Source organism: Centroberyx gerrardi, chromosome 4, assembly GCF_048128805.1.
Source record: "Centroberyx gerrardi isolate f3 chromosome 4, fCenGer3.hap1.cur.20231027, whole genome shotgun sequence".
Classification (NCBI taxonomy): domain Eukaryota; kingdom Metazoa; phylum Chordata; class Actinopteri; order Beryciformes; family Berycidae; genus Centroberyx; species Centroberyx gerrardi.
Window position 1 is genome coordinate 29553478 of NC_136000.1, and position 18067 is coordinate 29571544.

The 18067-nt window shown below is 43.2% G+C and overlaps 2 protein-coding genes across 2 annotated transcripts; one reads left to right on the forward strand and one right to left on the reverse strand.

The window, feature by feature from the left end:
- On the forward strand, window positions 1-8922 carry ciapin1 (cytokine induced apoptosis inhibitor 1). Its single transcript, XM_078283286.1, has 14 exons — window positions 1-129; window positions 2138-2300; window positions 2486-2629; window positions 2910-2989; window positions 3315-3473; window positions 5152-5202; window positions 5403-5565; window positions 5756-5899; window positions 7517-7596; window positions 7918-8077; window positions 8193-8269; window positions 8389-8507; window positions 8593-8680; window positions 8809-8922. Exons 2-14 carry the CDS (start codon window positions 2144-2146, stop codon window positions 8917-8919), a joined length of 1533 nt encoding a protein of 510 aa, XP_078139412.1. The 5' UTR covers window positions 1-129; window positions 2138-2143; the 3' UTR covers window positions 8920-8922.
- A 611-nt stretch (window positions 8923-9533) lies between these two features.
- prmt7 (protein arginine methyltransferase 7) lies at window positions 9534-18061 on the reverse strand. Its single transcript, XM_071911252.2, has 17 exons — window positions 17840-18061; window positions 16888-16924; window positions 16346-16495; window positions 15997-16105; window positions 15621-15733; window positions 15235-15464; window positions 14953-15133; window positions 14694-14821; window positions 14403-14541; window positions 14217-14300; window positions 14031-14078; window positions 13148-13237; window positions 12889-13050; window positions 12646-12720; window positions 12069-12229; window positions 11512-11608; window positions 9534-10609 (listed from the first exon to the last, which is right to left on the reverse strand). Exons 1-17 carry the CDS (start codon window positions 17932-17934, stop codon window positions 10451-10453), a joined length of 2058 nt encoding a protein of 685 aa, XP_071767353.1. The 5' UTR covers window positions 17935-18061; the 3' UTR covers window positions 9534-10450.
- Between the last annotated feature and the right edge of the window lie 6 nt (window positions 18062-18067).

Genomic DNA, 18067 nt, shown 5'->3' on the forward strand with positions numbered 1-18067 from the left:
AACGAGTGCGGTCGATCAAAATAGGTTTTATTCTATTAACTGAGCCGCCGAAAGTATTTAACACACATTATACAAAGCACCGGTCTATTGTGTTGTTCGCGGGTAGCCGTGTAGCGGATTCTTCCAGCGGTAAGAGCCAATTTTATGTAAAGATTTTTTTTTTTTTTTAATTAACAAAGGAATAATATACAAACATTCAGGTAAACAATAGCAGCACATACAGATCAAATTTAAGGACACAAATGTATATGAGGAACACAACAAATTTAAAAGACAATTGCATAAAAATAAAAACAGGAGTAACGTTACACATATACACAAATATAAACATATTTAGTCAGAGGTTTCAGGGAAAAAAGTTCCATAATGTTTCAATAGCTTATTACTTTTTTTGTTGTTTAATAAACTGAGTGATTTAAATAGAGAATTCAGTTCTAGGAGAAAAGGTGAGATCTTAGGTAGTGATTTAGAAAACTTTTGCGCCATCATCTGGATTATCATAGTAACATATAATATCCCTAAGATTAAAAGAGTAGACAGAGTTAGCAGCTTCAAAAAAGTGAGACTCTAGATCTGTCCAAAATTTTCGGGATATTTCACAATCAAAAAATAGGTGAGAAATTGTTTCTATATTATGTTTGCAGAAGGTACAAGAAATATCAATGTCTGTAAACTTAGCAATAAGACAATTAGCAGGGTATATCTTGTGTAAAATTTTGAAATGTACTTCCTTAGCCTCGTTTGAAATACAGTACTTATAAGGTAAGAGCCAAGCCCTTCTCCAGTTTATGTTATCAATTTGAGACCTCCAGAAAAACCTGCCTCTAGGAACAGTTTTATTCTTTCTTTGAAAAGTTTGGCGAATATGCTTGTTGTTACACTTTATATCTGTCAGTTCAATTCCATCCAACATCAGTAAAGGCTGTGTCATATTATTCTCACCATAACTTAAGTGGCTTTTCACAAGTTGAATTAATCCATTTGGAATAGCACGAGTTAAAGAATTAAATTCTCTGAAAGGAAAATTTTGTGTAAAGTTGATTAGCATAGCCGGCTTGGTTCTGCGTCACGCTGTTTGCTGTTGTCTAACGTTAGTGCTTTCACCTGTTAGTCGACAAGTTAACCCGCTAACTACTAGCCTTAGTTATTTCACATCACAAGAACAAAGGTGAAGCGAGTTACCATGTTCCTTAGACCATGAACCGTTTATTGTATATAGTATTGTAATGCTAGAGGGTCAAGTTCATGTCCAGTTGTTTCATAGCACTGACTCGTGAGGTAACTATGAGTCAGCTAAGCGGGGTCTCATAACACAGAGATAGAGGAGCCTGGCTGTTAACAGGCAGGGACCAGTTGTTTGTCCTTAACTAACATCTCTTCAAGTCTTTTGTAAGGTGTGAATAAATAATTGCCTAATAAATCCCAATAATACAGCGTTCACTGTGAATTGACTGATTTGGAAGTGATCTGAATCCTACTTTGTTTCCTGAAGCAACCTGAAACTGGTCTTTGACCTTCACAACCATTGAGTTTTATCAAAAAGCCTGGATGAAACCAGCAACCATGTCATACTTTCTTCACACACTTTCCTGTATAAGGCTATTTATATTACAAAATAATTAGGCTAGCTTTCTGTTTCATTATTTAATAATGTCAGTATGTAATAATGACTACACTGGTATTATGGGCAGTATTACAATAGTCAAACATACATAGTCATTTATAATAGACTTTGCTATGTAAAGCAGGCTTAGACCAATATATTGGGCTGTTGAATTTCTTTTATAATTGTATGACAAGAAAACATTCCTAGATTGTTGTAATTCTTTGAAAATAATTTAATTAGTCTTGTTTTCAATGTAGAGTTTTAGCGTCCCATGATGGTATAAATGCTGTTTCAGAGGCTTTTCCACCTTATCAAAAATACATTTATGGAGGAAACAATTTTTGATGCTGAATTTTTTTTTAACATGAAAATAGTCAAATTTAAATATACTTCATATCGGCACTAAATGTTAGCTACTGGCAGCTTCGATCCAAACATATCAGTATCGGCCTTCACAAACCCATACTGCTCAAACCCTAATGTGCAGCAGCTTTTTTTGGAAATACTTAAGTGATTCTGTACTTTCTGCAGGAGGCCATGGCAGACCTGGGCATCAAAGCAGGAGACAAGGTGATGTTGGTCTGGGCTCAGCCCTCGGCACCGACGGCCCTGAAAGAGCTGGCTGAGTGTCTGTTTGCCGCCGTCGGAGCAGACGGCAAAGTGTCAGTGGAGAACATGGAGATACTATTGCAGTGTGAGTGACTCTTCACCTGCTTTAAAGCGGCACTAGGCAAGATGTTTATGCAAAAATGCACCTGTCTTAGCCTAAATCACACAGTGGGGCTGCAACAGGGAAGAGCGTCCCATCTCCACTAATTGAGACGCTGTAGATTCACCGTATTTGACCAAATTAATTTCTCCTCTCCTCTCTCTCCTCAGCCTCCCATGCAGCGTCCACCTTCGACTGGGTGCTGTCCTCCCTCCTGGCTGACAGCTCCTCCATCCACAACTCAGAGACGCTAGCGGAGCTGGCCAGAGTCCTCAAACCCGGCGGGAAGCTAGTTCTGGAGGAACCAATCACAGGTGAGAGAGAGAATTTGTATTGGATTTTCACAGTTAAACAAGAACAATTCAGCCCTCCAAACTCGTTAGACTTCCTAGGAGGAAAATGCAATGCAGCGGCCCTTTAAGTCAGAACACGACAACATGGCTGCATACACTATAAACATTTGACTTTTTTGTCATCCTCAAAATACACAAGTTAAATTTTCTTAAATCTTACTTACTGCACCTTTAAAGGCCGGTCGCTTTAACTCCGAAGTCACCCTGCCGCCCTGATATGGTTGTGGTTTGTCTGTCCTAGGAGTTGAGGGCCGGAGCGTGAGGACTGCTGAGAAGCTCATGTCTGCTCTGAAGCTGTCTGGCTTCATGTCGGTGGCAGAGGTGAGCGTCCAGTCTCTACAGAGTGGCTCCAGTCCAGTATTACACAGCAGGGTTAAGCCTAGCACCACATGACGACTTCAAGTGCGGGTTTTAATAGATATATTGGTTTGCTGATATATGGAGCCAATATTGGGCTTTTATTAAATATATATCAGCCAGTCAGTGTCGTCCACCTCTGCTATGATCGACAGACTGATTAAAGAAATCAACTTCTCAAGTTCATATGGTACAGGCTGGTGTTGTGGATAATTTGAAGATCAGACTTAACAGTCCATTACCCATGTGCCTCTCTGGGGATTGAAACATCTCCTCCTTTTCCACGCAGCTCGGTAAAGAAGAACTGAGTCCCGAGGCACTGAGCTCCCTCAGGACGGCCACGGGTTACCAAGGCAACAGCCTGTCCAGACTCCGCCTGTCCGCCTCCAAGCCCAGCTTTGAGGTGGGATCCTCCAGCCAGCGTCTTTTTCACGGGACTCGATTCCCTGTTGCACATTGATTGCCTCATTGTTGTGACGTCCCGAAGGGCACGTGAAGTCTGCCAGACAGTTAGCCAGAATAAGACCAGACACGAAACGACATATGACATATGGCATATATATGCCATATTCCGAATATAATATTTGGGGGTCTTGCTTTTCTATTGAATTGTGATTTTGATTTATCCAAACTACCTGTACAATTATCCAAATTCCATAGACAGGCATAGACAGAGTTAACAATCACTTGTACAAATGATAGTCATATCTTTGGCAATTGGAATGTTGGAACCCATATATACAACTTACCCAATGACCCTAAAGGCTAAAGAAACTCATTTCAAAATGATGATTATATTCATGCATGGATATCTTTCAAATGAGTTGCCCCAGTGTTTGAATGTCTCCATGTAAAAAGTTTTATGGACGACTTTCCGTTAAACATTTCTGATTTACTTAATGTAATTATCATTATGGGTAAATACCATATTCATTCGTGCAAGTGGAAATAAACAAACGTTGCAGCCAGGTTGCAGCACGTTCATCTAGATTGGCGCGCTTTTATTTCGGAGAATTTAACCGGAAGTCGTGGTTTTTATTCCGTCTAGCTTGACGTTGGAGCTGCAGTCGAGCTAGCAGGCCAGTCAATGAGTGCGGTCGATCAAAATAGGTTTTATGCTATTAATTGAGTCGCCGAAAATATTTAACACGCATTATACAAAGCACCGGTCTATTTTGTTGTTCGCTGGTAGCCGTGTAGCGGATTCTTCCAGCGGTAAGAGCCAATTTTGTGTAAAGTTGATTAGCATAGCCGGCTTGGTTCTGCGTCACGCTGTTTGCTGTTGTCTAACGTTAGTGCTTTCACCTGTTAGTCGACAAGTTAACCCGCTAACTACTAGCCTTAGTTATTTCACATCACAAGAACAAAGGTGAAGCGAGTTACCATGTTCCTTAGACCATGAACCGTTTATTGTATATAGTATTGTAATGCTAGAGGGTCAAGTTCATGTCCAGTTGTTTCATAGCACTGACTCGTGAGGTAACTATGAGTCAGCTAAGCGGGGTCTCATAATTTGAGGTCATGTTGTTGTATTATCAGCAGAGTCCACACATAGATAGAGGAGCCTGGCTGTTAACAGGATGTGACTAGTTGTTCGTCCTTTATTAACATCATCCCTTCCCTTTGGGACTAGTGTCAATTCTCCAACACAGTCTAAAATGTGAATAAGTAACAATAAATCATAATAATTAGACTGATTTGGAAGTGAACTGAATCCTACTTTGCTTCCAGAAGCAACCTGAACCTGGTCTTTGACCTTCACAACCATTGAGTTTTATCAAAAAGCCTGGATGAAACCAGCAACCATATCATTACCTATACTTTCCTCACCACTTGTATAAGGTTACTCATATATTATTATTAAATTATTATCAGGCTAGCATTGTGTTTCATTATTTAATACTTTCAGTTTGTAGGCCTAATTATGATGACTAAACTGGTATTATGATCAGTAATAAAAAAGTCAACACTAGGGTTAGACCAATATATTGGGTTGTTGAATTTCTTTTAAAATTGTTTGAAAAGAAGACATTCCTAGGTTGTTGAAAATCTTTAAAAAGAATTTTATTAGTCTGGGTTTCAGTGGAGAGTTTTAGTGTCCCATGATGGTCTAAATGCTGTTTCAGAGGCTTTTCCACCCTGACAAGTATACATTTCTGGAGGAAACACTGAATCATGTAAATGCGTTTTATTTTTTGAGCATGAAAATGGTCAAATTTAAGTATATTGAATATCGGCAGTGACACTAAATGTTAGCTATTGGCAGTTTCTATCCAAAAATATCAGTATTGGCCTTATTCACAAACCCATACTGCTCAAACCCTAATGTGCAGCAGCTTTTTTTGGAAATACTTAAGTGATTCTGTACTTTCTGCAGGAGGCCATGGCAGACCTGGGCATCAAAGCAGGAGACAAGGTGATGTTGGTCTGGGCTCAGCCCTCGGCACCGACGGCCCTGAAAGAGCTGGCTGAGTGTCTGTTTGCCGCCGTCGGAGCAGACGGCAAAGTGTCAGTGGAGAACATGGAGATACTATTGCAGTGTGAGTGACTCTTCACCTGCTTTAAAGCGGCACTAGGCAAGATGTTTATGCAAAAATGCACCTGTCTTAGCCTAAATCACACAGTGGGGCTGCAACAGGGAAGAGCGTCCCATCTCCACTAATTGAGATGCTGTAGATTCTCCCTATTAGCCAAAATTCAAAATCCTTATATGTCCTCTCCTCTCCTCAGCCTCCCATGCAGCGTCCACCTTCGACTGGGTGCTGTCCTCCCTCCTGGCTGACAGCTCCTCCATCCACAACTCAGACACGCTAGCGGAGCTGGCCAGGGTCCTCAAACCCGGCGGGAAGCTAGTTCTGGAGGAACCAATCACAGGTGAGAGAGAGAATTTGTATTGGATTTTCACAGTTAAACAAGAACAATTCAGCCCTCCAAATTCCTTAGACTTCCTAGGAGGAAAATGCAATGCAGCGGCCCTTTAAGTCAGAACACGACAACATGGCTGCATACACTATAAACCAGGGGGTTCCCCAAATTTTTGAGTAGCCAGCCAGATGGGAAAAGTAACCGGCTAAGGGATGTTTGTGGCGGCAAGATACATTTTTCCCGTGATGCCACTTTTTACCAAACCTTAAATATGTTTATGAAAGCATGACAATTAAAATAACATGAATAAACATTTTTATTAAAGGCTCACTGCTCAATTGAAAAATAAACGGATAATCTTTATTAATTGTGAATGTTTAATGTACTTTCTTGAGTCAGTGCAGAAATGTAATTTTTAATTGTAGGAAATAAGTAGGCTAAAACAAAAATATTATAACAAATAGTAATAAATATAAGAACAAAGTTCATAATTTAGTCTTCTCAGAGCAATACTGGATCTCTCTCCTGAGTACTACTGCACTCACAGAACTGAGATCCAATAATTATGGAAACATAAATCAGTTGAAATAATGAGGAAATGCCCCAATTTTACATGGTCATAACACCTGCATACTGGGGCTTTAACAAACCCTCCTAAAACAGAAGCCCTATGATCTTTCCCTGTTCCTCCCTTTATTTCTCCCATTTCTATTTTGAACATTGGCAAAATGGAGTCAGTGTGCAAGTGGGACTTGTCAGGATTGGTTAAACTTGGGTGGCAACGTCAAAATCAAGGACCGGAATGGCTCGTGCAGATTAGACCCCCCCCCCCCCCCCCCCACCTGGAAAAAATCAGGTATTGACTACTGAATTTGAGAGCGGTTTTGGTTAGTCCGAGTAGGGTGTAGCAAAACCAGACTGGACAACTTTTTGTTAAGTGACGTAAGGTGAAACATTCGTTACGTTACGTAACATTACCATCGTTAATTTGAAAGAGACGGAGGTAAGTGTTGTGAGACATTCTCAAATTTTCTATCCAGTCTGTTTCCTCAACATTGCGGTTGTTCCTACCAGTTCTGCGGTCTTCGGCGCAAATGTTGCGGTTAAAACTATCAAGTCCATGCGGTGAAAAAAGAGAATGTGACGCCGCTGTCAGTGGCGGTTTTAAAGACCTTATGGATAAATTGACGCCTCTGGTTACTGGTGTCAAGTAAACCGAAAATACAGGCAATGGTAGACGCCATATTGATCTGAAGTAAACGTTACTATGGTTACAGACATTATTTACAGCCATCGTGAGATCGTAGGAGTGGAGTGACTCCCGTGTACCATACATATGCGCATTCACTCAATTCAGTTGTCACTACCAAATTCTGGCAGTGTGTTCGTAGGCTTAGTGACATTCAGTTATAAAAGTAGCCAGCCAGACAGAGGTGGGTAGACGGCTAAATAGCCGGCAGCCAGCGCTTGGGGAACCCCCTGCTATAAATATTTGACTTTTTTGTCATCCTCAAAATACACAAGTTAAATTTTCTTAAATCTTACTTACTGCACCTTTAAAGGCCGGTCGCTTTAACTCCGAAGTCACCCTGCCGCCCTGATATGGTTGTGGTTTGTCTGTCCTAGGAGTTGAGGGCCGGAGCGTGAGGACTGCTGAGAAGCTCATGTCTGCTCTGAAGCTGTCTGGCTTCATGTCGGTGGCAGAGGTGAGCGTCCAGTCTCTACAGAGTGGCTCCAGTCCAGTATTACACAGCAGGGTTAAGCCTAGCACCACATGACGACTTCAAGTGCGGGTTTTAATAGATATATTGGTTTGCTGATATATGGAGCCAATATTGGGCTTTTATTAAATATATATCAGCCAGTCAGTGTCGTCCACCTCTGCTATGATCGACAGATTAAAGAAATCAACTTCTCAAGTTCATATGGTACAGGCTGGTGTTGTGGATAATTTGAAGATCAGACTTAACAGTCCATTACCCATGTGCCTCTCTGGGGATTGAAACATCTCCTCCTTTTCCACGCAGCTCAGTAAAGAAGAGCTGAGTCCCGAGGCGCTGAGCTCCCTCAGGACGGCCACGGGTTACCAAGGCAACACCCTGTCCAGACTCCGCCTGTCCGCCTCCAAGCCCAGCTTTGAGGTGGGATCCTCCAGCCAGCTCAAACTGTCCTTCGGGAAAAAGCCAGGTCGGTTTTTCATGGTCGTTCCCTTGTTTTCTCAATTCGTATTTCGAATGTAGAACATGAATTTGTCGTCGCTGTGGTTTACGCGAAGCTAATATTTCCATGCGCGTCGTTTCAGCGAAGAAACCCGCTCTTGATCCCAACACCGCCAGCATGTGGACGCTCTCACTCAACGACATGAATGATGACGATGTGGTGAGTTAAGGATTTGTATTACTGTCTCTCCCCATGTAAAGACCCAATAAATATCTGCAGGACTGCACTGGAACACAAAGAATTAACGTGTTTCTTGCCCTTTCCTCCCTCTTCTTTAGGATTTGGTGGACAGCGATGCCCTGCTGGATGAGGAGGACCTGAAGAAGCCCGACCCGGCCTCCCTGAGGGCGCCCTGCGGAGAAGGAGCCGCCAAGAAGAAGAAGGCCTGTAAGAACTGGTGAGTACAGCACGTCGGGGAGTCCACCTCCGTCCAAGCAATATTATAGAAATACACAAACATCACGGTGAATCTGTTTGTGCAGCTCATGCGGTCTAGCCGAGGAGTTGGATCAGGAGAGCAAAGGCAAAGCAGCGCAGAAGACGCCCAAAGCAAAGTCGGCCTGTGGAAGCGTGAGTAGTTTGTGATTTGTGAATATTGTATGTTTATCACGTTTCAGCATTCTGTTGTCTGTCAGTCTAGTTGAGAAGTGATGCCAAGAAATAGGTCCCTGATCATCTGCGTTTCTTTTTCGCGGCAGTGTTACCTGGGCGATGCCTTCCGATGTGCCAGCTGCCCGTACGCGGGGATGCCAGCGTTCAAACCAGGAGAGAAGATTGTGCTGGACAAGAAGACCCTGATGGATGCCTAAAAACCACCACCACATCCTGCTACACATTAATTTACATTCCATCCACCGAGAAGCCCCGAAATGCCCCGGAGACACTCAAAAAAAAATGTATTCCCTCTGCAAAACTGTTGGTTTGAAAGATGCTTTTTTTTTCAGTTTCAGTTGAGTGTCTGTTTCCCTGGATCTCAGTGAGGCGGCTTCTGTTTGACAGGTTCAGTTTGAGCATCGCACTGCACAAAATCACTTAACACAAATCGCCTTGTTCTGGCTGCATTGCCAATCGGATAAAAAGAAAAAATCAAAATGCATTGTTGTTGCAGTTTGACTTATGCTTTTGCTAATTATGCAATAATGTGTGATAATTGTGAGGTAAATCTGGAGGGTTTATATTTAGTACACACAGAGCACTGACTGGCTGCATTTGTTTCTGGCCTTTTCATTATAAATCCTATTTACATCGGACTACTGAACGGATTATACAGTCAAAACTACACCATATTTCACATACAATTTCGCTTCACTTAAAGCTTATGTATATTTAGCTGTATAGATAGACATTTTGGGAAAAATATGTTTTCTTGCCTCAATGAGTGTTTCATTTTAGTTCAATAAACTGAAGCCAAAGTAATGTTTACAGATATTCTATTTATTTCATTGTTGGTAAATGTTGACAGTACTATCATTTGATGGTATATTCCCCTATATAAACACACCACTCACATCCATGTTAGAACTGCATTAGAAACTCAATCTACACCGAACTGAGCTTTAACTTTCCGAAACATTGTGAAATACCTTTGGGTTTGACTTCAGCACAGCGTTGTGCTTAAGCATTGGTCCTCACTGACCAATATCCCTGCTGTGTGTTTTTCACAAAGTCACTGTATATTATAAACCTGCTTCTCTTGACAAGAGTAATATCCTCAAACATAGGGCAACAATATAAAAACTTCTAAAACATTTCTGTAACGACACGCCACAGTCTTCAGCGATTCAATTCACAAGAACTGTCAGTCATTTTTGGTGCACAGTAGATGTTTTACACAACTGTAATGACCCTAATAGGCTGCTTTAACACGCCATTTTGCATCCCCACATGAACTGAACAAAATGCTTGCAAGTAGAGTTATACTGATATATCAGGCCTTAAATGAAAAAAATCTAAATGTCTGTGTGGTCCACCTCTGATATGATGGTTAAGATGTAGTTGATTGATTACATATTTATTGTAGAATTGATCAATGCTACACTGGTTGTCTATGAGGAGACCTTAACCTGAATTGATACTATTATTATCATCATCCTGGGTTTCAGTGTTTTAGTGTCCCATGATGGTCTAAATGCTGTTTCAGAGGCTTTTCCACCCTGACAAGAATAAGATTCTGGGTGAAACACTGATGACAATGGTCAGATGTAAAGATATTGAATATCGGCATAAAATATCAGCTATCTCACAAACGGATCACAAACGGAAACTGTGACATCAGGGGAAAGCACAACGTTGCAGTCCAGGCTGTCCCTTTGTCCACCTCCGGTCTACGATTGTTCCAGATCACAGCGACTCGACGCCGAACTCCATCTTGATGTCTCCTAAGCTGGGCTGGAAGGTGAAGCTGTACGACACCGAGGCTCTGCCGTCCCCCGAGCTTTCCCACGGCGACCCGAAGAAGTACACCCCCTGCTTCCTGTGTCGGCTCCACGCGCAGTCACCCTGCAGGGGAGGGAGAGTAAGAAAGAGTCGCACTGGTGTCACCCACTGGTTGGTGTCACCCAAGTCGCTCAATGCACCTACTACCAATTAATAGGATCAGTTATTAACAGTATTTTCTAGTAGTATTTACCACCTGAAAGCTGAGTGAACAGTATTTTCTAGTAGGATGTTTTATGTCTGTCTGCGTTTCTCACTATGTAATTTTGTAGAATTTAAGGCTTATGGAATCTTAAGTTATGTTTACAGGTGATGTGGTGTATAATTTGGTCAATATTTACAATCCATTTCTTTCTTTGCTGTTTTGTTGAGTTGCATTGTTAACTGAATGGCCATTGGTTAGTTTATATAGCCTGGTAATGGAAGTCATTTTATTTGCTGGTAATGTGGTGTAACTTGGTTTTCATTGGTAGAAATCACACGCTCAATAATAATTGTACTCCTGCCTATCTTCAGTAAATTCTCTGGAACATTTCCCTAGATGAAAATGTCTACCTACTTCTGGTCGAAAAATGTAACTGGATAGCAGTAGATTCATCTTGTGGAGAGAGAATATGAGTTTCTACAGGGGTGGAGGCAGGCTGAGGTTTAGAGAAGAGGGCTTGTGACCAGATGGTTTAAATCCATGGACCGGCTGAGAAAATCTGGGCAGGTGAAGTTAATAAAGAATGCTTCAACGACTGTCTAAATACATGTAAAATAAAAGACATATTAAATAGATCAAATGGATTACCTAGATTAGATCGATAGATGGGGATAGATTACCTAGATTACAATAGATTAGTAGTCAGAAAATGAGTGTAAAAGTAAAAAAAAAAAAAGTCTCGTCTTGGCAAGATAGAATGATCGATGTGTTGAGGGAAACAAGGCGGTGAAACAAGGTGATGACTAGGCTCCTGTGGTACCTGCTCACTGATTGGTCCAGTCAGACCCATACTGACAGTGATGTCATCGGTCAGATGGTACTCCATCCACAGCGCAACGCCGTGGCATCGACCAATCCTGAGAAGAAACAGAGTGTAAACAACTCAGTGTTCGGGACTGTTATCGGTTTCTTTTGGTTGCCATACTACACAAGAAGAAGTTACTCCTTTCTTTACCTTGAGTAACGCTAAATAATGAGGTAGATCTTGGCCTTTTGGACTAACAGTGCAGCTGTTTGGCTACAAAACACTTTGACTATGCTGAATGAGTTGTTTTGAGAAATTTAATGGCTGTTTATGGCTTTTTTGGGAAATCTAAACAACCCTACCCTGTTCACTTCAACTGTATATGCGAAAGATGAGATGAAACTCTGCTGTCTGTGTTTGGTTGTCATACAAACTTCAATGGAGTTTCGACTGATTTTCATTTTGGGGTGAACCGTTCCTTTTAAGTTTGTTTCTCTTGACATTTTCTAGTATATCTCAGAATGTGCCGTTTTAATACATGACTCGGTGTATGGTTTCAGAGGGGTGTGTACCTATTAAAGGGAAGCGAGCCCTGGCTGGTGATTGGCTGCTGAGGGACACACTGTGTGAAGTCAAAGGTCATGACGGCAGTGGGCTGGGTCAGGGCGTGGCAGGGGTATTCCCAGAGAGGGTGGGGCTCCGCCTCACGGGACTCATGGAAATCCAGAGATTGCTGAAGGGAAAGAGGTGGTGGTGGTGGGATTTTATTTAAATGCAGGGTTTCTGAAAAGTCACAACAGACTTGTTCATACCAGTTAGGAACACATGAGGAAATAGCGGAATATGGGCATCAGTCCAGACTGAAGTTTGCCCTTTGTTCAATTGTTATGCTAGGCTGTTTCTTGATTTCAGACTTTTGGAACCCTGTACAACCTCAGGTCTTCTCGACTGAAACGTCATGTTCTTAACTTCAAAGTGAATAAAACAATTTTGTTTTTAACGGAGACAATGCGACCCTCATCTTCTACCATGGACTACCAGTTTGAGCAAGACGTGTCTTCTACATGATGGAGACATCATCAGGTATCGGCGAAAGAGATCTCACTGGATGTAAAAAATGAATGGCTGAAAGAAAAGATGAGATTTTACCTGGACCATCTCATCCATGGGTCTGACGTCGAAGCCCTCGCATGTTCCGCACGGCGCTCTTATCCTCCACAAATCCTACGAAAATGAAATGAAATGAAAATGTGAAACTCCTCTAAAAGCTTATGAAAACCCTGAATGAGGAAGACTGGGGAAGTAAAAGACAGCAGTGAACACGTCTGATCTTTCTAGACCTAGGCACAACACATGAACGCATTTCTTTGCCCGGGTGTGCGTTTGTCTCACCTGGAACTCCACCGCCACCATGTGAAGCGTGGCGGAGCAAGGCAGGACGGTGGCGTTGGGCTGCAGCAGGCCTGCCAGGGCGGTGCGACAGTACCAGAAGAAGAGCGAGTGCCAGGGTAAGAGGCTGGTGCTGAAGTAGGGCTCGCCCATCAGAACTGAGATCTGGACAGATACCATATACAGTCACTATAAAACTATTCACATTTTCTTGGGTTACAAAATTGGGAACTACTGGAAAACTAATTAATTCCTGGAGTACCTGTTCTCCTCCCAAGTCGTTACTGGTCAGCTGGTCAGGCCTGATCTCCAGCAGCTGAACTGCTCCTTTCATGGAGTTGGCTTCTAACACCTGCAGAGCACAATGCATAATGTCAGCACTTCCTAGCTTGCCTCTTGGTTTTCGTGATGTTTTTTACTTTTTTTTTTTTTTTAACTTTATTGTATTCAATGCATTCATTTCTTTTACCTAAATGATGTACAGGGGTGGACAAAATACCAGAAACACCTGTAAGCATAGGAATATGAAGTCGCTAATAAGGAGTAGGGCCACGCTTTTCTTTTTTTTTGTTTTTCTTTGAGGGATTAAGGAGGTTTAATCTACTTCCTATAAAGGTTCAATGATGTTTAGATCTGCTGACTGGGGCCATGAAGGAGTTTGACTTCACCCTGCTGTTCATGAAACCACGCTAAATTTGTTTAGTGTTTAGTGTGTATGGGGGCATTATCATCTTGGAATGTGGGAACATCATGAGGGAACAGTGTTGGGAACATCATGATTCATGAGGGACCCTAGGGTGCTTTGATCCATGTTGCTTTGAAAACTCATATAAATGTAGTGATTGCCTTTGTAATTGTGATTTAGTTATATTACTATTAATCCATGATTTTATGGTTTTCTGTCAAGCCGTTTTTCTCTGTTTTTACAACAAGTGCTTTACAAAGAAAGTTCATTATTATTAGGATTACCTGCTTGCATATGACATGTTATCTCTGACAAACTACATATAGCATAGGAAATTTGCCAAAGACTACACTTGGCATATAGAAGACTAAGCAGTTCCATGTTGATTAGGGTCAGTTTTAGCATTTAGTAGCTTTGCCTATATTGGGATTGGACAGCACGTTAAAAAGGGGTCACTTACCTGCTCGATAACCTGTTTAGACATTCTGGAGTTTTCCAAACTGAACACCTGGATGGAGAGAGGTAAGCAGGACTTAGTGTGTGGCCATAATCGAATAAAACAACTCAACAAAAGAGTCTCAACATGGCATTTGGTTTAAAAAAAAAAAAAAGTATGTTATGTGCCAACATGGTCCAAGCGGGATACCTTCTTGGCTCCAAGCATGCGAGCAAATACAGGCAGCAGGCTTCCATCGCTGACCCCGAGACACACACTGTCTGCTTTCAAAACCTGCAATGAACACAGAACGGTTATTACCGAGACAAAACCGCAGCCATATCCATTAACACCGTCACATAAAGTCTGAACCGTGGCTAAATCCCCTTCACTTACGCTGCGTAGCGCGCTGACGTAGCTCTCCGTTCGCTGGCTGTCGTTGAGTTCGCTGAATCGCGGCCGGGTCCAGACCAAGTGGGCCTGGCAGGTGCAACATGGCCGACGAGGAGGGGCCTCGGTCTCTGTTTCCTGTTGGCTGAGAGGGTCGACAGCGAGACGGTGTCAAGCTGCTGTGAGGACGGACAGCAAGTACTCTCTTATACTCGATTTAATGTTAAAGGAGGCACAGATTCGAACGGTATTTCTAATTTGGGAGAGGATACTTATATTGTGTAAAAGCTGGTGTACCTGTGTGCCTGCAGGCCATACCACAGGCTGTAGTCATCATGGCAGACGGTCAGACTCAGATCTTCTCCCTCCGTCACCCTCCTCTCCACAGGCAGAAAGTAGACGCTCTGCATCCAGTGGTCGCGCCACTGAAACACACCGCACATCAAGTCGTACGTTTAGAAACGCACAGTTCACAGCCATTGTTGCCCAAGAGCTGAAGACCTCCAATATGGGGTTTTCAGCTCGAGACACCGCCAACGTCAACACATTAACCCACCGGAGCCATCTTGGGTTGCGGGTACGTCCAACTGGGAGCCATGGTGCAGACGATGCTTCCGCTGGGATCCATGTCGATGTCCCACCAGGACAGGACCACCTGGGCCCGACCGCTGGACTGAGCCACGAACCGGGAGGAGTGGGATTGGGGGGCGCTGCTCACCGGCTTACTGAAGTCCACGCTGGGAGGAGAGAAAGAGGAAAGAAGCAGTTATTTGGAACCCTACCTCCCTTAGCTGGGTTGGTTTGTCCAAACGAGAGCGCAGCATCTCTCTCTTAGTACCTGAACATGGTGCAGAGCGGGCCCAGGGGGGTGAAGCTGCGAGGGGGGACCTGGCTCAGCTGGATGTCGCAGACCGAATGGGCCCCGGCGCAGCGGGCCACGGCGGGCGGCGGTGCCAGCCGCGCCCCCTCCACCTCCACGGGCTGCAGCTGGGCCCAGCTCCACAGCAGCTCAGACTCCACCAGCTGGGCGTAGACCGTGGCCCGGTGGGGCACCGCCTCACAACCCTCCTGGTGGGGAGAGAGGGCAACAGAAGTGATTTGTAAGTAAAATTCCACGACTTTCCATAACGCTTCCATGACCTAAAAGCATTCCCTGATATTCCCTAAATGTCCCTCTCTGGAATACACCTCTCAACACACACACACACACACACACACACTGACCTGGACCAGATTCTGGTGAGCGTGTTCATAGCTGGGCAGGGCTCCCTCTCCTATCAGCTCGGTATCAAACAGTTCTGTGACCAGGATGTTGGCCCTGGTTTGCATGTCTCCATCTGTAACAAGTCACAAATCCAACACATGATCTCATCGAACCTGAGTTTCTTCTCAGGTCTGACTACCCAGCCGCTGAGAGAAAATAAACATTAAAAAACATATATAAGAATTTATAGTACTGAGGCTTCAGTCTGTAGACCTTTTCCAAGACACAAGTTCATGGAGAATCACATCTATATTCAACTAACAACTATAGGGAAGACAAAGGAATACCAGTAGTCATATAATGCAACTGTGCGTGTGTGTGTTGCTTCTGTCTGACCTGGCCCGACAGTAACTTCAGTGGAGTGTTTGTTAATAATCTTGATCTTGTCAGAGAAGCCATTCTTCTCCACAATGCACTGGGCTGCTTCAGCCATGGGCTTGAATACCTGGAGACAGAAAGACAGCAGAGACGACATCTGAAGCCTCGTCCTGTCTGGGATTTGATAGGCATTCTGAGTGAGTTAGCATAAAACAAATTGAAGTTTATAAAGCAATAGTAAACTTGTCATTCCCCATGAATGATGCAGCAGTTGCCCCTTTACCGGAATTAAACCTGCCATTACACACATCTAATATGTTCTCTGGATCCGTGAACCCTTCAGCACATACAGCAAGACTAGCCGTACCTCCACAGCGTAGCAGAAGTCTGCCCCGGCAGTGAGAGCCATCATGGAGAGCAGCCCGGTTCCCGTCCCGATGTCCAGCACGATGACCTTCTCACCCCGAGCCTGGACTCGGGCCACCGCCGCCCGGATGCCCTGGTAGTACTTCTCATTCTGGAGGAAGGGAAGCACATCAACTGTGTGGGTGGAGCAGTAAGGAACTGGTATCTGGTTGTTTTCCTTTGGTGTTCAGTCAACATCATAGATGGAATATAAAGTGGATATCAAAAGTCCTAAACCTACATGTGCCAAGTTGGTAGAGACTTATTCAAACAGACTTTCTGCTGTTATTCAGGCAGAGTGTGCTTCTACTAAGTATTGATAGAAGGATGTGCACAAAAGAAGTAGAACATCTGAAAGCGTGTGTAAACTTTTGATACCCACTGTAAGCACACGTCCTCTCATGCAACAGTTATAGCCAAACCTCCATGTCTTTGTCAGGCCTTAATTTTAACTACATGTAAATTCTCTCAGGAGAGGTACATATGAAATGCAGCGACACTCACCCTATCATGATCATGCAGCATATCCGCATAACAGGACCTGAAAGATAAATACACTACAATCAGGTTTGGAGAAAATGTATGCAGAACTGAAGAGTGGCTCCTCAAGATTCATAAAAGTTTTAAGTCAAGTCAGTTTTAGCGATGTATGTAAGCACGGCAGCATTAGGCTATATAGCCAGATTTTTATATGGAGTTTGGTCTGCGTTCTCTCCATGCAAGAAAATGGCACGCATCGGGACTATGGTGACAACTAAGTTTTACTGAGTTTGTTTATTTACCAGGCAAGCCATCGACTTTGAGCCAAAAAAAAATCGCTTTTAGACCCGTATATAATAAGTTCATTACACATAATGTACACATAAACATTGTGTGAGCAAACATACATCTAGCCTATGAAAGCATGCATTACTGCAGTCCAGATACGTTCAGTTATCTTTTATCGGACACAACGTCATGCCAAACTCCATACAAAATCTGCCAATTTAAAGTTACCTTGCTTCTCGACAGACATACACAATTCATAGAAAACTTTTATGAATCGCTGGGCTCCACTCTTCTATTCATACATGATGTATCGAATGAGCCAAGCAGCATTTACAGAATTTCAGCTTTTATAATTGGTACGCCGATTCTTCCAGTCTTCTTCAATCAATATACATCGCGGAGGGCGGGCGGTTGGGAGCAGCGGGAATTACTTCAAGAAACTGAGATTTTATTGAAATAAAGTGCTGCTTTGTGAATCATTTGTATGCCGAATTTACCAGTGGCTCATAATGATTCGTTAAAGGTCTTACGTCATGTTCCACGACATATGCAAGTTTGCCGACAGGCAAGGCAACATTAAACTACCAGAATTTTGAATGGCGTCGTTCTCTGCATACAGTGAGAACGGAACGTTATCGGGGCTAGCGCAGCATGCATGACAGTATGCTAGGCTAGTCGGCACTGCTACCTGGCTATCTCCTGATGATAGTCGTATTCCTCACTCTCCTCCACCCAGTCTAACGCTCCCGTGGCCGGGTTGGCTCGTCCACAGAACGTCTTCATCCCCGCAACGGCAATGAACAGACTCCGGTGGGAAGAAGGGCTGGTATGTCTTTGTTTTTCTCAGAATATCCTAGACTGTAACTACATTGAATTACAGCAGCAGCATTGCTTTCACGGGAGCAGCCATGTTTTC